General features: G+C 34.7%; 2 protein-coding genes and 1 long non-coding RNA gene across 7 annotated transcripts in view; 2 read left to right on the forward strand and 1 right to left on the reverse strand.

The window, feature by feature from the left end:
- Positions 1–5183, forward strand: part of wfdc1 (WAP four-disulfide core domain 1) — a 36670-nt gene extending 31487 nt beyond the window's left edge. For 3 of the 4 annotated variants that reach the window (XM_087292190.1, XM_087292188.1, XM_087292189.1), the window contains 4 exons: positions 948–1088; positions 1272–1322; positions 1421–1484; positions 3816–5183. In XM_087292190.1, coding sequence (XP_087148316.1) covers positions 948–1088; positions 1272–1322; positions 1421–1479 — 251 coding nt within the window. In that variant the 3' untranslated portion in view covers positions 1480–1484; positions 3816–5183. The remainder of the gene's footprint in view (positions 1–947; positions 1089–1271; positions 1323–1420; positions 1485–3815) is intronic. The other variant, NM_001100000.1, reaches the window with a different exon arrangement.
- A 1834-nt stretch (positions 5184–7017) lies between these two features.
- utp4 (UTP4 small subunit processome component) lies at positions 7018–20783 on the forward strand. Of its 2 annotated transcripts, none has more exons than NM_213282.2 (17): positions 7018–7125; positions 7916–8081; positions 8895–9083; positions 9926–10010; positions 11280–11369; positions 11451–11662; positions 12300–12471; positions 12566–12657; positions 12750–12846; positions 14967–15031; positions 15155–15277; positions 15435–15591; positions 16865–16971; positions 17619–17714; positions 17796–17981; positions 20339–20449; positions 20538–20783. In NM_213282.2, the coding sequence occupies exons 2-17, from the start codon at positions 7923–7925 to the stop codon at positions 20652–20654; spliced, it is 2058 nt and encodes a 685-aa protein (NP_998447.1). In that variant the 5' UTR covers positions 7018–7125; positions 7916–7922; the 3' UTR covers positions 20655–20783. The 2 variants fall into 2 exon arrangements, 1 of the variants encoding a protein (NP_998447.1); XR_015514238.1 differs by having other exon boundaries at positions 7019–7125; positions 17796–19054; positions 19682–20449.
- Positions 16103–21005, reverse strand: LOC147832779 (uncharacterized). Its single transcript, XR_015514813.1, has 3 exons — positions 19706–21005; positions 19036–19097; positions 16103–18834 (listed from the first exon to the last, which is right to left on the reverse strand). It is a non-coding gene; the product is annotated as an uncharacterized LOC147832779 (long non-coding RNA).
- Between the last annotated feature and the right edge of the window lie 149 nt (positions 21006–21154).

The following is a 21154-nucleotide window of genomic DNA, read 5'->3' on the forward strand; positions in this document are numbered from 1 at the left end:
GAATTCCTAAAACACAATTATATTATAATTTTTTATTTTATTTTAAAAATCTCTAAAATTATGTTTCATATTATATAATTATATGTATTTGGTATTATATTACAATTCGTTTGAATATCAAACTATATAGAAATATAATTTTTATATTATCTAAATCTATTTTTGACTGCCTTTTTTTTCAGGTAAGCAAATAGCATATTTCTATTTTTATGAAATGTTTTGTAATATGTTAAACTATATAAATATATTTTAATAACTTATTTTTCTGTGACACATTCTATTGTATTGGTCAGGATATATCCTGACATCATGTATGTAAATGTAAAATCATGTATTCCTATACAATGGCATTTATGACCATTTCTAGCAGCAACACTGCCATCTGCAGGAGGATTACTGTTATTACTACCCAGAACACATGAATCTATGTATGTAAGCAAGTACTATGTGCTTGTACTGTACTGTATATGTGTGTACATGTATGCATTTATCTGAGTATAAAATTGTTGTTTAAATTGTTCTATTTGTTTATAATTTATTTTTATGCAGTTTTTGCATCTGTTTATCAATTATTTATATTTTATCTGATATTGATGTTCATTCGTTTCTTTTTCTTTTCACCTCAGTCCCTTTATTAATCAGGAATTGCCACAGCGGAATGAACTGCCAACTTATACAGCATATGTTTTAGGTAGTGGATGCCCTTCCAGCTGCAACCCAACACTGGGAAACACTCATACACACTCCCTCACACACTATGGACTTGTGAGGGAAACCCATGCGAACACGGGGAGAACATGCAAACTCCCCACAGAAATGCCAACTGACCCAGCTGGGCCTCGAACCATTGACCTTCTTGCTGTAAGGCGATCATGCTACCCACTGGGCCACCGTGACGCCCTGATATGTTGTTTGTTCATGAAGCACTTCTTTGTCTTTATGTGTAGCTGAAGCCTGCAGCACCACTGAGGATGGAGATGAGCCTTTGCTCTGTCCCACCGGATACGAGTGCCACATCATCAACCCAGGAAACCCCTCCGCTGGCATCCCAAACCGAGGACAGTGCATCAAACAGAGGGGAAACTCAGGTCTGACTTCATTCTTACTGTACATCCATTCACTCACTTATACACTATTAAGTGCATCTATCATACTACACATTAAGTGTAGTGTATCTATCATTCACTAGATACTATTAACAAGTTTATATTCACTTCAGATCAGCAGATTGTGTCATTAATATGTTTTAAATGTAAATATATTCTTTTTAGATGGACGAAGTCTGAGACACAAGTCCTTCAAAGATTATAAGGATTATACAGGTTGGTACGATCACCTTTTCATATGGTCTTTCTAGGGCTGGGAGGGAAAGATTAAATCTGACATTAGACTCACAATGAAATGATTCTTTCTTCATCAGGAAGTAACTCAAACAATGCAGTGAACTATGAGAAACATCAACATAAGCATTTGGGGTGAGACTGGTGAGTGGAGATTTACTGTTGGATGTTATTCATTTGGCAAGACACTGCAGGTGCATAAAGTGTAAAAAAAAATCATATATGTATCACCGTATTTCCAAAGACAATTGAATGCAATGAGAATTGCAAACATTTATATTTAACGTTATTTAAATGTCGACCCCACTATTTTAACATAGACATGAAAATGACATTCACTTTAAATGTCTTGTTTAGATTTAAGCTTGGTCTCATTTTTAAAAAGACACTTGTCAGAGTAAGGCTAAAAAAAGTTCAAAAAGTTAAACAAAATAAGCGTTATGTGCCTTCAAGTTTATGAAAATAATAAAACGATAAATGTACATTTTATTATATTACAAATGAATTATACAAAACCAGTTTTAGCCTAAATTTAACAGTAAATCAAAGCTAAATATATCCCAAATTTGAAATTTCTAAAAAAAAAAATTGCTGTCAAATTTTGTTTGGCTGCAGTACCAAACATGACCACCAGATGACATCCAGTTTCTGTTGGTGACCGCATTTCTTTATGTTTTGAGGAATATGAACCATATTCATTCATACTTTTGACAGTATTTTTAAAGTAGCCAGTAGGCGGTTTGGTGGTATTTGATTTAAATGTAGTCTCTAAAGTAACATCTAAACAAGTGTTACTTTGGATTGCTGTACTGTAGCAATGTAATGCATTATAACTCTGATGAGTACACTTGTCACAAATTACAGTTTTCCTCTATTGGTTTGAAATTACATTCTCAAAATTCTAAGATCATTTGGCAAAATTGTTACAGTTTAGCAAAACACTATATGGCTCACTTGCAAAAGCTCAAACCTTTCCCAAAACAGTTCATGTGTCAAAACTAAATTTCCTTCTCATTTAAACAGTCAGTGCCCCCAAAATGCTTCGTCCTTTTAGCACTGTGTAAGCACTGCAAGTCAAAATGTTTAGATGCTTTGTCATTATGGCAAAGGACCCCTAAAATATCCATCATGTATTCAGCACAGTCCTTCATTGACAATGATTACTTTACTGTTTTTGTCTAACATAATGCAATTGTGTAAAAAATTGAAAAAAAGAAATAGGATGGTCCCACAGGTTGTAGTGTGACAGTAAATGTGTTGTGATATCTTACTTTTCCTCGATCTCTTCCTACATAACAAAACATTGGTTAAATATGTATTCAGAAGACGTAGACCTTTCCAACGATATATAGTTTGTCATTATCGGGGCGATGATAGTGAAGAAGTTAAACACGCAAATGATGTATTAATTAATTAAATATCTGCTACTTTGCATATAATTCTAGCACAAAATATGAATATTGGTGGTAGTTTGCTAAAAAATTGTGTTTACATATTTAAAATCAAAAGATTTTAGATGAGATTTATTTACTGCCATAATTCATAAAATGTTACATTTTCAAATTTGTTTCTAGAATTAAAAAATGTAGTTTAGTTGGTGCAATATAGTGGTTAGCGCGCCGACATATGATGCAGTTTCACGTCAGGGTGTCCCGAGTTCGAATCCCGGCTCGAGGACATTTCCCTACACCTTCCCTCTCTCTCCAACTTCGCTTCCTGTCTCAAAACTTCCTATCAAATAAAGGCAAAAAATAAATCTTTAGAAAAAGATGTAGTTTACTCAAAAATAAATTTCTTTTATTCATCGCAAAACATGATATTCTGAAGATTGCTTCAAAAAAACCTTTAGTAGGAACAAAAAAAAAAAAGATCCACAGGATTATAAAATACTATGAAAGTAAATGGCTGTTTGTTTCCAACAATCTGCTTTAGTTCAACAGAAGACGGCAAACTGTATACATTTTTATCAACAATTTCTTTACATTCTTTTATTCCAGTATCAATCAGACTGTTGAACACTAATCAGTAATGTGTATGTATGTGTTTTATGTGCATGTGTTTAATGCTTTACTGTATCGGGCAATGCTGAAATGCTTATGAGTTCACAAAAAATGTCCACCTTAGGGGACTATAAAGTATACAAACAAACAACCAAACATAATTATATGCAATCATATATAATCAGGCAACTTTTTCTGTAAAAACCTTTCAAAAATACTGTAGATATGGACAAAACTTTAAAGCTGACGCACAGTGTGTAAGTGCTGTTGAAGTAGTGATTTGTGGCTAAGTGCAGAAGAAAACTAATGTTGATAAATAGCCTCTGAAAAAATACTGTAATTAAAAGTTACAGACACTAATTAATAAAGTGTGATTATATATACTATTAAATATGTATTTTGGTTGTTTCTTTCCATTAGATTTTTTTAAATGTGCAGTGTTTTATTGTGCTTCTTTTTTATTATTATTATTTAGGTGTGGGATCCATTATTGGGGACTGTAGTACCCAGTAATCGCTGACCCTAAGCTGAACCCCATTATCAAATCCAACACAACTGGACAAGCCTTTCTCTTCAGTCTAAAGCAGAGACTGGATCATACAGTATCTGGTGCTTTTCTTAGGTCCTTAATGTGGACTGACAGAAATACAAAGCTAAATATTTCCTACCTCTAACAAAAGCCAAAACCATACAGGAGAAAGTCTTATAACTGTGGTTTTTATGCTGCTGAACTCGTTGTTTTGCTTTTTTTCCCCCTCATTTTTGATTTAAACATCAAAATAAGTGTCTTGTTAAATATCTCTCTTCTTCTCATGGAGGCAACTTTTATTAGATCAAAAATACAATATTTAATATGTTGATTTGTTGATTTGCTGCTCTGTTATGATCATTTATTATTGGTGCTTAGTCGTTGATAATGGTGCTTATTTTCTGCTTCATATTTTGTGGAAGCTGTGATACATTTTCCTCTTCAGGATTATTTGATGAATAGAAAGTTCAAAATTAAAAGCATTTATCTGGAGGAAAAAAATGCAGACATTTCAAATCAGTTTAATGTGTGTTTGATCAATAAAGTGTTAATTAACTTTTTGTTGTCTTGTTTTTAAATGATGCTTAACACAAATATACATCCACAAAATATGAGACAGCAAAACTGTTTTCAACAATAATCATAATAAATGTTTCTTGAGCACCAAATCTGCAAATATTAGTAATTTGTAAAGAATCATTTGACACTGAACACTGGAATAATGATGTTATAATGATGAATCACGCAATTAAATTCATTCATTCATTTTCACAGCGGAATGAACCGCCAACTATTCTGGCATATGTTTTATGCAGTGGATGCCCTTCCAGCCGCAACCCAATACTGGGAAACACCCATACACTCTTGCACTAACACATGCACTATACTGCTAATTTAGTATATTTAATTGACCCATCCCGCATGTCTTTTGGACTGTTGTAAATTGAAATAATATTTCACTTTATTTCTTTTTTGTTGTATTTTTGATCAACTAAATTCAGCCTTGGTGAGCAGAAGCAAAAACTTTTCAAAGTAGTTTTCATATTAGAATTGGGTCACCATAACCAAATTCAATTTCAGCTGTGTACTGCATTACTGCGAAATATTTGTTTTTCATATGGTGCTCCAATCAATAACTGCGGTTGTTGTTGTTGTTGTTGTTTACTCACAAGTGCAGATGTGTTTTACTCCACGGATGTCTGATAAGCTACACAAATCTGACTTGTGGAAAAAAACACATTACAGCCTACAAAATATTGTACATTGGTGCTTATTGACTGCCTTGTACTTTCAAATAAAACAGTTGACAAAGTATATATCTGTGTTTTATTGTGTCATATACAGTATATTGTGGTGTAAAGTCTGGGTCAGAGACGTCTCATGTGTGAAAATCTCTTCAATAAAATGAAACAGATAAAATTTGAAAATTAAAATAAAATGAAATAGACAGACAGACAGACAGGCAGGCAGACAGACAGACAGACAGACAGACAGACAGACAGACAGACAGACAGACAGACAGACAGACAGACAGACAGACAGACAGACAGACAGACAGACAGACAGACAGATAGATAGATAGATAGATAGATAGATAGATAGATAGATAGCATATTATACCTAAAATGCCTAATTAAATGTTTTAATGAACTTTTATGAAAGTGAAATAACATGGATGAAATAATGTTGCCACTCAATGTAACATATTTATGTTCAAATGAAACTAAATATTAGGTATATAATATGTATATAGTAATTATGTATATAAGAAAATATTTATATAATTCTTCATGCATTCACTTTCCTTCAGCTTAGTCCCTTTATTCATCAGGGGTCGCCACAGCGGAATGAACCGCCAACTTATCCAGCATATGTTTTACACAACGGATGCCCTTTCAGCTGCAACCCAGTACTGCAAAACATACACACTCATATACACACATACAATCATGCAAATTTAGCTTATTCAATTCACCTATAGGACATGTCTTTGGACTGTGAAACCAGAGCATAGAGAAAACCCATGCCAACATGGGGAGAACATGCAAACTCCACACAGAAATGCCAACGGACCCAGCCAGGACTAGAACCAGTGACCTTCTTACCTGCCTATAAGAAAATATGTATAGAATTATTCTTATTTTATTATTATATTTTAATTTGTTATCATTGAAAATTTTTGCTGACAAAAATTCAAAAGTTAGCTTTGAATTGTAACTGAAAATCCTGTTGTTATTTACTCTCTCTTGCCTTCACTTGTCACAAACATGTTTGTTTCTTTCTTCTGTTACGGTATACTTCTGAATTTGTTGTTAAAAAAATGTTGAAAACAACAGGTGAAAGGTTTCCAACATTCTTCAAAATAGCCTTTTCACATCTTCTTTTGTGTTCAACAGAAAGAAGAAACTCACGAAGGTTTCGAACCACTTGAGAGTGAATAAATTATGAGTCAATTAAAGTTTTGGGGTGAACTATACTTTTAAGGTTAAAATACTGTAATATTTTGGTAGGCCTACTGTAATCCTTAAATGGGGTCGTTTAATATGTCATAAAAAACATTTGGAACAGTAAATCTTGTTACACTGTCTCTGGTTGTGTTTTTGCATTTCCTGTATTGTTCCTTGATATGGCTGATATCTGAATTTGTAATATGACTTTATATAATAATGTTTCAAAGCTTAAAATAATAAAAATATTGTTACACTGAATGACAATGAGTGTCTTCTATGAAAAATTGGAAAAATGATTAAGTCTATTACACATAACTTTCTGAGGCTTAAACCCCATTTTCTTCTAGCCAACATGCGGTTCAAAAGGTCTCTCGCTTTTTATGAGGTAATATTTAGCCTCATTATATCTTAAGAAAGAGAATAAAATAAAATTTCTATCAATTTATTTCATATTATGTCAAGTAACCAAGACTTTTGGGTTTCTTAATGTAGGTTGTAACTAGAATAAAAGTTTTTGAGCCGTATTCCAATTAGTATAGTACTTATACGACAGCTTTTGTGATTATTTTTGTAATTTTGTTATATTAAGTTGCATTATTAATTAACTCGCGCTTCGTTTGAATAATGAAAAGTATGCTATTTCGAGCGCAGCCACTGTGATTCATAAGGCTTTTATTTTGAAATCAATATTTTACTTCCATTCCGGGTCAAGGGAATCAACGTGGTGCATCCTTGCAGCTCAACGTGCGCTGGTTGTGAATGGTAAAACATCCGAAAGAGAGAGAGAGAAAACATACAAAACGAGGGTAAGAATCGAGATTGTACATCTGTACCTATATTCTGCTTTAACGGAGCATAAGAATAAACAATGTGCCATCAGTAACTTAGTTTACTAACTTTAGCTACAGGGACAAGCCAGAACATGATGTCAGTAGCGAAGTTTTCAGATGGATTTGCACATGTTCGATATTTCAACAGTTAACTTGACACTTGAAGTTAAATTAAAAACTAGGCTCTTACAATAATTTATATGCCAGACTTCGCAATAAGGTTCCGTTTTTTAACAATTGTAAACATGAGCTGTCAATGAAATGTAGCTGTTACAGCATCTTAAATGTCATTGTTAATATCAGAATTTATTATTAAGGTTACCAGTTAATACAATATAAATCAACATCTTTCATTCATTAGCAGCAGCAACAAAAGTGAATAAATAGATACTGTACAAATATAATGTTAGTTCATGTTAGCTGTCATCAAATAAGCTCTTATTATAAAGTTTTATCAGGATTGAGGGAAAATTGGTTTTATATACACACATTCGTTAGTTTTTGTAAACAGTAACAGACTTCATAACAAAATTAACATTAACGTTATTCAATTGTCTGAACAATGTTGTTCTTTGATAGTAATTGGCTGCCAATGTAATTTCCCTATTTTGAATTTGCAATTAATACTTTTCTGAAATTATATTATTAAGGAGAATATAAAACCAACTTTGTTTCAATCAGATTGCTGTATTAACCAGTGAACTCTGATTTAAGTACTAGATCAAAATTACTCCTATTTGATATACAATTCTTATGATTTTCTCAGGTCAGCGATGGGGGAGTTTAAAGTACACCGAGTTCGGTTCTTTGAATACGTGCCATCAGGAATTAGAGCTTTGGCTTTCAACCAGCACAATGAAAGAATGGCAGCTGCGAAGATGAATGGGTCAGTGGAGATTTTCCACTGTTCGGACCGATTTTTCCAAGAGAAGGTATGTAAGATTTCTTCTGAAAGGGATAGTTCATTAAAAATGAAATTTTACTCACTATTTGCTAAAGTTTCTTGATTCTGCTGAAAACTAAAGAAGATATTTTGAAGAAAGCTGAATACCTTTAACCTTTGACTTTCATTGTTAGAAAAAAATTACAATGGTTACAGGTTTCCAGAGATAAAGTTGGCTTTATATTCAAACATTCCTTCAGTGACAACTTTTGATACGCTTCCTATATTGTTTACCTTGGCACTTTGAATATTTGGTCTAAAATAACGTGCAAGTAAGACTTGAAAACCATATTAACACTGAATATTTGACTGTGAACAATGATGTACTTTGCTAGTCAATGTTGTACTTGGCTGCTAATATGATTTTGCTATTTAGAGTTTGCAAATAATAATTATATGAAATTATATTATTAAAGGGAAAGTGCGAATATAAAACCAACTTTACTTCTATCGGGTTTCCAGCTTTCTTCAAAATATCTTTTGTTTTTAACAGAAGAAAGAAACTCAAACTGGTTTGGAACTAGTGAAGGGAGAGTAAATGATGACAGAATTTTAGTTTTTGAGTGAACTATCCTTTTATGTTCTGGACACCAAAGCCATATTGATTTAAAAAAATGTGACTTTTATATTTAGAAACTTAGACTTTACTATAGCATTTTCATACTGTTACTCTGATGATTTGAAGTGCTTTTTTTTTAATCCTCACTTGTAAGTCGCTTTCGATAAAAGGATCTGCTAAATGAGTGAATGTAAAAGTTTTTTGACCAACAGTTTGTTAAAGGTGTGTTTCCTTTGTCCACAGATCATCCCGGGCAGAGAGCAGGCTGGGATTGAAGGCCTTACCTGGGTTGGGGAGCGTCTGTTTAGTGCAGGACTGAATGGTGTGATAACAGAGTATGATCTTACAAACCAGAGGGTGAAATACACCATAGATGCGTATGGAGGGCCAATCTGGGCCATAACAGGCAATCAACAAGGAACACACTTGGCGGTAAGTTTGGTTTGTTTACTACGATCATGTATTCAATAATTCAAAAACATTAGACCCCATCTTCTGTGACACTTAATGTATGAATTCCATTGTATTACATAATGAATTTTGCTGACAGTTATTGAACTAATTTAAATCTGCAGTGGATTTACTCATGTTGAACAGCACTGTTGTCACTTGTAGGGCTAGTTATAGTAAAACTGACCAATTTTTGTACTTTTAAAGGGATAATTTCCCAAAAAGATAAAAATTCTGTCATAATTTACATTTTACTCGTAACAAACCACTTTTACTTTCTTTTGTTGAACACAAAAAGCTATTTTTAGGGAAGCTGGAAGCCTTTAACCATTGAACTCATAGGATTGTTTTTTTTCCTACTATGGAAGTCTGTGGTTACTGGCTTTCAGAATTTTTGTAAATATATTTTGTGTTCAACAGAATAAAGAAACGTATAAAAGTTTGTAATCACTTGAGCGTGAGTAAATTCAATTTTTTGGGTGAGCTAGATATTGAACATGGATATGTCAACGATGGCAATGTTTGCAAGAATTTAAATTTGTATTATTGATATACTGGGCTTGATTCACAGGATGTGACAGTATTATTATTTTAAACAGATGGAAAGGAAGCAGTAGTTTAATTATACAAATGTTACATATATTGTTAATTTGCTCATAAATTTAAGTTTGCAGCACTGGAGGGAAACCGTTTGTGTGGAATAAGGATATTTGTCAAAGAATCATCGATAAAGCTATATGTAAACAAACAAATAAAGATAATTTATTTTACAGAAAGATACCATAAGTAAAACTTTTGAAGTTTTTAAATCTTTATGTTTGCAGGTTGGTTGTGAAGATGGAACTGTGAAACTATTTGAGGTGACTGAAGACAAAATACAGTTTGAGAGAAATCTGGACAGACAGAAAGGTGAGATTGTTGTTCAGCCTCTGTTTTTCAGCCTCTGTTTCCACCTGCCATTATTGTCATTGTGTTCAGATGGGTTTCTTGTATGTTAGATTTCTTAGATTTTTCACCTTTCTCTCTGTTGAATGAACTATGTAATATGTTTTTGGGCGAGCAGAAATTTAAGTAAATTAAAATGATGTGCATGGCAACTACAATTTCAATTGTAATCTATGCAGTGTGGTGCAATAGAGCGAAGCTTGAGTAGCTTGTTTTGTTTATTTTTGGTGAATTTTGTATTAATCGTGATAAGTCAGTAGGCAAAGAGTTAGGTAGTCTATTGTGGCAAGTTTAAAATTCTATTGAATTCAAGTGTAATTGTAAACAATTAAATTTATTTTAACCACCTCTAAAAGTGCTTGAAAGTGAGTGAGTTTTGTATTTAACAGCTTTCATATAAAAACAACAATCTGATTGATGACAAAAAAACAGCTTAACATTAAGGCTGATTTATACTTCTGCGTCAAACGGCGCTGACGCATAGCCCTTCGCCATGGCCGTCGGCGTCGCTGACGTGCACCTCTCAAAAATTGTAACTACACGTTGCAACGGCGCGTAGCGCAAGCTCTGTGATTGGTCGGCTTGGTAGCGCTGACGAGTCTGGGCGGGACCAAGAGCCGCGCGAATGGCGCAAGCAGGACGCGAGCACAATGGAGCGATTGTTTACAACTGTGGAATCCTGTGAAGGAGCTCCAGATGGAAAGTTTTGTTTTGTGTTTACCTCATAGTTAAAGTTGTTGCACGTCCGCCAGTTCCTGCCTCACAATGAGCGAGTTTGAGCCACTTGTACATCCAGGAAGTGTTCAGGAAAAGCAAAACAGCAGAGAAGAAACTCGACACAGAGGAACATTAACACCTCACTGCCCACTAGCGTTTCGGAAGTGTTAATTCAGACCAACAGAGACAGCGCGCAGAAGTATAAATGCACAGCTACGCGCGTTGCATGCGCCGTGGGTCACGCCGGTCACTTGACGCAGAAGTGTAAACCAGGCTTTAGGTGTAAATGGAACATAAGGTACCTTATAGTCATTTACAGTCATTTTTTTCTGTGCTTATTGCTCAAAGCTTAAAGTGTATGTACATATCTTCATTTTTCTTGTTATTTATACATTATTTACTCTTGTAGTTACAGTAAATGCTATTTATAATGTGCAAAATGCCATAGTTGAATGCAGTTTAACCTTAAAACAGAAAAACTGCATTTTAGAACAATATCTGATTACTCTATTACAGGCCGGATTATATCTCTATCCTGGCACCCTTCAGGGTCCAAAATAGCAGCGGGAATGATGGATATGATCCAAGTTTTCAATGTGGAGACAGGTAAAAAGCATGGCTCTATTATTGAATATGTTGCATAAACTTGTGAGTGATGATGTCATCCAAAGTTTGATTGAATTTTAGGCCACTCTAAACATCGGATATTGGTGGACAGAGGGTACGGGACGTCCCGCGGTAAGGAGTGTGTAGTGTGGAGTGTGGTCTACCTTTCAGATGGGACCATCATCAGCGGAGACTCTGTGGGAATGGTGAAAATGTGGAGGGATGACACTGGTACACTGATCAAAAGCCACAATATTACAAAATCGGATGTGCTTTCGTTATCAGTGTCTCAGGTGAGAACATGGCTGCATGTTGATGTTACAGTATCACATTTATGACTTCAAATAGTACTTACCAAAAGTTTGAGATCGGTAAGATTTGAACTTAAAATAAATTAATTAAATAATAAAAAATATATAATGTTAATAAGAAAAAAAAATTATATTCCACAAAATAGTTCAATTAGTTTTATTGCTGAAATTTTATTAGAATTTATAACAACTTTTTCAAAATTATTTTAACATTTGCAAATGTAATATTTTGGTTTTAATGGAAAATCTTCTTTACTAAAGTCTTCAGTGTGACATAATCAATACAATTATTGGTTGTTAATTTAAAAAATGTTAAAATACAGTGTGATTTAATATTTTTGTGGGAAATTGGATCCAACTTTTTTGGGTTTAGGTGATGGGGAGGGGGGGGTGAAAATCTTTTATGAAAAGTAAATGAAAATAAAAAGCTTCATTTATTTCATAGAATTTATCAAATGAATCATTCTTGCTAAATAAAAGTTAAAATTTCTTTCAAAACACACCTTACTGATCACAACCTTTTGAAAAGTAGTATACGTGTACATTTTTGTTCAGTTTTACCTGACATGCTTTGGGAATACAGACAGAAAGCTGATTATTGTACCCTCTTGAATGACAGAATGAGGACAGTATCGTGGCTGGGACGTCAGAAGGATTTGTGGTGCAGTTCCAGTTTCTTTCTATGGTTTTGGAAAATAATGAGAAAGATTGGGTCAGAACCAGAACATTCAGGAACCACACACATGATGTTCGAGCTGTGGCTGAGATCACAACAGCTGTGGTTTCAGGAGGCGAGTTAATTTTTTTCATTTAATAGTTAAAACAGTCAATCTATCAGTTTTGTTTCAGATTCTGAAATGAGCAAATGCATTGTTCTCTTCTCAGGTATGGACACACAGTTGGTTGTGAGACCTTTGTTAGACAAGCATGAAGTGAAGTCATCAGCCTCTAAGCTGCGGAAGATTCAGTTTCCACATGTGAGTATTGTGCATTTGTGTTTTTTTCACATAGAAATGTTTGTAAATGACTCTTAATGTGAGGCTTTTTGTTCTGCCCTGTTGCATTAAAGAGGAGTTTGGTGTCCTGTGCAAGGAAGGCAGGCACGTTACTGTTCCAGTACCCTGGTCATTTGGAGCTCTGGAGACTTGGGGAGAGCGAAGGAGAAGGTGAAGATCATATTCAGTGCCATAGCAGATATCGAATACCTGGGAGACCCTAAGGGCTCTATTTTAAAGATCTAAGCGCAAAGTCTAAAGTGCATGGCGCAAAAGCATTAATTGTGTGTCTGAATTCACTTTTGTCTATTTTAAGGATGGAAAAATATGGTCTGTGCCCTGGTGCATCGTCTAAAAGGGTCATGTTTATTCTCTTAATGAGTTCTGGGTGTGTTTTGAGCATAACATGCATTAAACAATCAGAGTCTCATCTCCCATTCCATAAGAGTCAGTTGTGTCGCACAATGGTGCATTTGCTATTCACATAGCTGTGTTTTTAAGTGGAAAAGCTGAATGCTTCACTAGCGAAAAAACAGTTAAACAGATGATCTGCAGCGCATTATAAAGAACGAGCCTCCTCCATTCTGCCTCTTTTCTCGCCACTCCACTCATTCCACTGAAGACATCCATTAGCCTACTTATTTAATTTTATTTGTTAAGTGCAAAGATTTGTTTCAAAACTGTTTTTAAATTCAGTTCTAATTTCCAGCAAACAAATAAATGAACAATAATAACAAAGCGTGGTCAAAAAACTATTAGTTTTTGGAGTTCTATGCAAAGACGGGACTTATCGTTACTCCCCAAAACCGCACAGGTTGACAAATCTAAACTTGTTTTTATTAAAACTAAAATAAATATGCATATAATAAATAATACTGCTAATAATAATATTATACAAATGCAAATTGTCATGAATAAACTGAAAAAAGCCCCTCGAGATGAAGGCTTGGATCTAGTGGTTTTTACATTAATGTAGAAAATGCAAATTTTTATAACCTTTTAATCCTTTAGTTTTTTTTTTTTTATATGTAAAGATATTTGTGTATTGCTGTACATCCTGTGTGTATTAAGCAATGTGTTAGTGTTTGGACCCATATAGGCGCATAACTAATGCTCTCTGTGCTGGACTTTAGACCAGCTTTTAGTTGGTCAATGGTGCGGTCTATTTCAGTTCTTCAAAATAGCAACACACCAAGAATGCGCCTTAACACACCTTTATTTTAGACCGACACATCTATAAGTGCACAAAGTGGTGCAAATTAATTTGCTATTTAAACATCATGGTGCAAACATAAAAATTACTGTTGCTCTGGTCTGAAAACAGCAACAAATTGCGCCATACATGTCTTGTGCCTATTTCGCAGTGTATGATAGGGCTCCTAGTCATTCTCTACCATAATTCACAATAGAGGGAAATTATGTTTCATAGTAAAGTCATAAAACTATGAAATATGAAGTATGTTAATTAATACAACTACCTGAATATTCACAGCCAGTAAAATATTGTTTTAGTCATTTTAAAAACTCTTAGTTTTAATCAGCAAAGACATATTTGAGCAAAAGATGCTGTGAAGATATTTACAACTTTGCACAAAGAAAATGATGTAGTTGTTTTTCATCTTTAGTTCATCAAAGTATTCTATATAAGAAAGAAAGAAAGAAAGAAAGACATTGAAACTTTTACTTTAAATGAATATTTCATTATTCTGTTGAACACAAAAAGAAGATATTTTAAAGAAAGATGAAAACCTGTAATCACTAACTTCCATAGTAGGAAAAACACATACTATGTGAGTCTATGGTTACAGGTTTTAAGCTTTTTAATATATATCTTCTTTTGTGTTCAACAGAAGAAATAAAATCATAAAGGTTTGAAACAAGTGAAAGGGTAAGAGAGAGATTTTTCTTTTTTATGTGATTTATCCCCAAATTATTATTTTACACAATTCCTGTTTTGACAGAATAATTTTATCGAGTAAATAAAACAAACGTTAAATAACACTTTTCAACAGTTTGTAGTACAAAACAAATCATGCATTGCAAATAACTATAGCTCATATTACTAAAGCTTATTCCTTCAACCAACATTCTGGGATACTTTAACAGAGTATTTAAATCACCAGCTGTACCAAATACTTTTATTTGTGATCCAACTCTTGTATTTAAAATTCCAGAAATGTATAAAAAAAATGAATAGGCGGTTTGAGTTGTCTCCAGACTGCATGAAATGATTTTGACATTGGTATGAAATGTCCATTTTCATGAATGCTCTCCATTTGTCTTGTACTCAGGCATACCAGGAAGCAGTTTACTTCTAAAAAGAAAGCCAGAGAAGCTGCTTCATTTGAAAGTGAAGGTATTTTTAAACTCTGAAATTGATTTCTGTAAATAACCATATAGATAGTATGCGGTGAGGGTTGTGACATAAGACGTGCTGCTCAAATGAATGAAGCGATTGAGCAGTGATGTTTCTCCGCAGGGTGAGGATCACATCCGCTGCAGTGCCGTGTCTCCCTGTGGTGAATGGATTGCGTACTCGACCACCAGCAGTTTACGCCTCTACAAGCTACACTGCGACAGTAACAACGTCAGCATCACCAAGGTACAGCAGTTTCCGCAGAGCTGCGTGAAAACACATTACTTGGTTTGTGTAGAAAAGTGAACTTCATGCCCTTTAGTTAAATGCCCCATGAAAAGCTATTAAGTGGTAGTTTTGAACTGTTCAGTGGGAGTAGAACTGATGTTATTTCTTCTTTCAGATATCCAAACTTCCAAAGGTACTGGGCTCAGCCAGTCAGCTCTGCTTCTCTTCAGACTCCACCCATTTGTTTTCTGCCTCCACACAATCATCAGTGCACATGGTCTCTCTCAGCCAACCAGAGTGCAAGTTTGTGGCCACCTTTAAAACCAAGTCAGGTGAGAGGACCACAGGGTTTCTTCTTTGAGCTGCTGTAAAATGTATAGAAACCATTTTTCTTGCAAGCATAGATTTTGTAGGTCCAATATGACCAGTCAATCTCTTTCAGTGATTTAAAAAATACCATTTAAAAGAAACACAAAAATATTTGTTCTAAATAATTTTTTTTTGTTAACCTAAATCGAATGTTACCCTGTTTATATTTCAACATTGAGTTAACATTGTTACATCATGGAATTGAGAGATTACACCTCAGAAGTTTTTGTGTCTGCGCTTTAAAATTAAGTTTACATTTTGGAATTACAGTTTTACATTTACATTGTGTTTGGATGGATATGTTTACAATTTTGCATCTCATAATTATGAGTTTACAACAATTTATACATTCGGAATTGTATATTTTGAAAGTTTACATTTAGTTTACTTTGTATTGATCTTGAAATTTGGATTTGACATCAAGTTTACATCTCCGTATTGTGAGTTTCCATCTTAAAATGGAGCATTTACAATGACTTTGTTGACAGTTGTGAATTTATTTTGAGTTTGCATTGCAGAATTGCGAATAAACGTCAATTTATGTCTTGGAACTGTGAATTTACACCCCACAAGTGTGGGTTTACAAAGAATTTACATCTTGGAACTGAGAGTTTTATAAAGTGTACATCTCAGAGTTGTTGATGTGCATTCATTTATTTTTACTTTTCAGAATTGCACATATCAGTTGAGTTTGTTACTGTTCAGACACATCGCCTATCCATGCTGCCATGTTCACCAAAGTTTAGAATATTCCAGATTACCGGCAGGGCTAATGGTTGGAAAAGATAGGGAATTATCCGCTGTGTCTGCATTTAGACCCGAGGATTCAGGAGAAGGGAAGTCTAACTCATTTATAGTGTTTATATATAAACATGATTATCTTTATAATGAAATACCAAAATGTGGCTATGTGTATATATTATATGAAATTACAAACAGCCTATTGTATATGTAATGGCATTAAATTACTTGCTGTTTGTTTCTTTGCATTTTAACTTTGTAAACTATAAAATCATGCATCTCCTCACATTTCGTGTCTGATTTTTAGTCTGGTAAGCCAACTGACAGTTGTTCGTCATCCTCCTTTTTCCCCGTTTACAGGCTGTTGTTTTGTCCACGGTGGAAATAACCTTTCATAGTCTTTAAAGTCCATGTAAAATCAAAATTTTGTCCTTTTTTATTTATTTTTTATTGAAATTGTAAAGATTATGCACCAATCATGCCCTTCTCTTCTAGGTTCCCATCAGGCAATCCACTTACTTGCAGCAAGCGAGGATGGCAAATGGTTGGCATCTGCAAACATTGACAACGAGGTTCACATCTACAACCTGCAGACACGGAAGGTGTGTTGTATGACTGCCACAGCATTTGTATACACTTACAGATACATTTAACTAGGGCTGCACAATATTGGAAAAATCTGATTTTTATTTTGCGATAAATATTGCGTTATGAATATTGTTTCAGAAGATTTGAATAGCACTATGTGATGGTTTTCTGAGGAGTCTAACAGTATTCAGGTAAAGTAATTGAATAATCACAATGCAAAAAAAAGCTTTTCTTTATTTTATTCTTGTTTCTAGTCCAAGAAACCAAGTAAAAATGTTATTTAGTTTTTACCTTCAGAAGAAATAAGTGAAAATTCAAAGATTTTGCATGTTTTAAGGAAATTATCTGCCAGTGGAGTTAGTGAAATAATCTTGTTTTCGCTTTAAGATGTAGATATTTGGACTAAAAACAAGACAAAAATTCTAAGCAAGAATTTTTTTTTTATTTCTTTCTTGCAAAAGTCATTTAAAGTCCATATAAACACTGTGATTAAATACAATTCTGTAGCTCCTGGTCAACTATATTTCAGACTTGACATTGAATATCTTTGTGATATGACTATTGCAGATGCGCACATTGCGATATCGATGCTGAAACGATATATTGTGCAGCTCTACATTTAACACAAACAGATGGTTAATGCAGACCTTGTGTTTTTCAGGCTCATTGCACAGTTCCTATATACAGTTCAGCTGTCAGTGCCATGGCCATCCATCCAACAACAAACTGTCTGTTCATGGTTCATGCAGATCAACAGGTAATCTGCAACCTGCACATGAACTGGGTATGATAAGTATTTCGTCATCTCATATGTTTCTGTTGTTTCATCTTACCTCAGATTTTTGAGTTTTCCATCGAGCAGAAAGAATACACGGATTGGAGCAGATTGGTACAGAGGCAGGGCCTTCATAGGATTTGGCTGGAAAGAGACACACCTTGTCTTAACGTGACGTTTAATCAGAAGAATCCTTCTCACGTCATCCTGCATGATATGTACATGTTCTGCATCATTGACCAAAGCCAGGTGAGGCATCTTGTTTTCCTCTAGGGATGGGCTGGTATAAGTATAAATCTGACGGTATAATAACATTGGATAAAAATATCACGGTAATGTGATTACTGATTTAAAATATTTTCTTTTTAAATGTTTGGGTAAAAACAATAGCTTTTTCCCTTTGAACACACTATGTTTTATTTTAAGAAACATTTCACATTTTTTGGAACAGTAAACATATCAGGCTAAAAAAACGTCTATCATTGACTTCTGCTGTAAGCATTAGTATTAAGAACAGAATCTTGAAAAGGCATGTTTGAATGTCTTTCTTTTCTTTGAAATTAAAATAAGCCACTGCATTGTTCATTGGTCTATAGCATGCTTGAATGTTGGTGTATAAGTGAAATTTGTGAATATTAAACTCGTGTAAACAACTAAAACTCGCAGTTTTTCACTTTCACCTAAATGGATCAACGTTTTTTTTTCCACATCACCACATACTTCAATTTCTCATCAAATCTTGACTAATCAAATGCTGTCTTGTATCTGACATGCCCCACCCCTTCAACACGCTTCTTTTTTGCTTTTCATTTGATGCACTTTAGCTCAACCACTCTCACTGGTAGAGCTGTGGTGAAAACTAAACTCTATTGGATGCTTTAAAAGGGGAGGAAATTATCTATGTCCTACTCTGTCCCACCCTCTTTTCATTTCTCAGTTTAGATTGTGAAACATTAAATAAAAAAGACTAACATACAGATAGTAACATCTAAAACACCTGACCTGTTTTGAATTTATGGGGTTGTGAACTTAATATTTCTATTTGTGGTGTTTTTATCAGTATGTATTTATTTATTTAAAGCAGGGGTCATCAAACTTGTTCCTGGAGGACCGGTGTCCTGCAGATTTTAGCTCCAACCCCAATCAAACACACTTGAACCAGCTAATCAAGGTCTTACTTCGTATACTTGAAATACCCAGGCAGGTGTGTTGAGGCAAGTTGGAGCTAAACACTGCAGGGTCACTGGCCTTCCGGGACCAGAATTGGTGACCCCTGATTTAAAGAGTCCCCATTATGCTTTACAAATATTTTGATTTGGGGGGTCTCCAACAACAGGCTAATATGCAGGTCAAAAAACACATTGGCTGCGTCCGAAACCGCCTACTAGTCAGTAGGTACTGCATTTGAATTTAAACGTACTACTCAGCCGTGAGAAAAGTACGTTCTATACAGTATGAATGTGAAAAGTATGAATGGAATTCGGACGTATTACATCCGCCATTTTGTCATGGTCACGTGACCTACTTGCGTCAGTTGCGTCGCCTAACTTCCATTCATGAATTCTCTCACGGGGCATTATGGGATAGCGCAGCGTGCATGGGATGCGCACTTCAGAACCTCGCTGGAAGTAGTAAGTCATCCGGGTACTTCTCGCCTACTGATTTTCGAATTCTATGAATTCGGACATACTACTCGGCTCGCATACTGATTTTAGCGTACTATATAGTATGGAAGTATGCTGTTTCGGACACAGCCATTGTCCTATAACAGGGAACATTGTCCTATAATAACTGGCCAACCCTGTTCCTGGAGAGCCACGTTCCTGCAGATTTCAGTTGCAACCCATATCTAACACACCTGCCTGTAATTATCACATGGTGTTCAGGTCCTAATTAATTGATTCAGGTGTGTTTGATATGGGTAGCAACTGAAATCTGCAGGAAGGTAGCTCTCCAGGAACAGGGTTGGCCACCCCTGTCCTATAATATGCATTTTTTTTTTACCTAATTATCCCATATGATTCGTTTAGCATTTGTTCCCAAACCCCTCGTTAGCACAATGCTAATCTGCACTAATTGGTCCGATGACCCAGTCTGTTGCAATTGTTCGGCTATGTTCAGCGCGAGCTTATCAACATTGGTGAAGTAGTCAGACTGCAGAGTGTATGTGTGAGCCCAATGCAGGAGTGCATTAAAGCAATGCAGTTAAGCACTAGCATATTGCTCGATTCTAAACCAAAAGTAAAAACAGTGACACACATTCAGTATTAATCCACAGTGGCAAAAGCTGAAGTTTGTTTGTGGGCGATTTGTTTGTGGGTTTCAATTTCCCAGGTCTACTCGTACAACAAAAAAACAGGGCTTGAGTTTGGTATCAACGTCATGTCGACATGGCTAAAGATTCGTTACCCTAACGATTCATTCAAACCACTCTGAGTCGACTCTTTTATAGATGAATCAATAGTTTTAAACAGGGTGCACTTTCAGATTTAAGCCTTAGCTGGATATTTCACTTTAGTGTTACACACTGCACGAAAGGTCATTTTCATAAACCCATTATGTGGGCTCTTTAAAATGCATTTACATTTTGAATGTTTCTTTTCTAGCCACTGCCTGATAGTAAAAGTCAGTTCTTGAATCAGCTTACACTGAGGAGCCTCCCTGAGGAACAGAGGAAATCTTACAGCCATGCTTTTAAAGTCTGCAAGACATTCAAGGTTGGTGTGTGTGAACCACATTACCTCTTTTCCTGTTCCTGAAATTTTGGCTGGAAAGTGCTCAGGTGTTTTTCTTTCTGTCTTGTAGGAGCTCTTGTGTGTTGATGTGATGGGCGATCAGTCTCTGGTGGTGGTTGAACGGCCTCTCGAGGACATTACCGCTCAGTTGCCTGCGCCCATCAAACAAAAGAAATTTGCCACATAAGATCAACTTCTCCATCTGTATGTGTGTGTGGCCTCAATGAGGAAGTGTTTTTTAAAAGACTGCAAATTGATCCCTGTTTCCCCCATTGTAAAACTGCTAAGACGGTATTAAAGAGAACTATTTACATTACTTTCTGTGGTGTTTTTTGCTCAGAATAAAAAAAAGGTATCTTCATATATGTTTTGACATCTGTGTTAATTTTAATTAACATTAATAATGTTGTGTAATAGTTTTAGTGTGCGTATATAAAATATTATTTACTTTTTGAAATTATGAGGCTGTTTAAGTGGTTTGTTGATGTACTTACATGTAAAAAAAGATAATAATAAAGTAAAAAATGGTACAGGACACACAAAAAAAATCTAAATATTAATGATCGTATATAGCCAATATTAAATAATTACCACTCATTTCCATACAGATCTAGGCATCTGGCATATTAATCACCACATTTTTACATCATCCTGTTTATCATATTGAATGACTTTTTGTTTATTATT

This window comes from Danio rerio, chromosome 18, assembly GCF_052040795.2.
Source record: "Danio rerio strain M-AB ecotype USA chromosome 18, GRCz13ab, whole genome shotgun sequence".
Classification (NCBI taxonomy): Eukaryota; Metazoa; Chordata; class Actinopteri; order Cypriniformes; family Danionidae; genus Danio; species Danio rerio.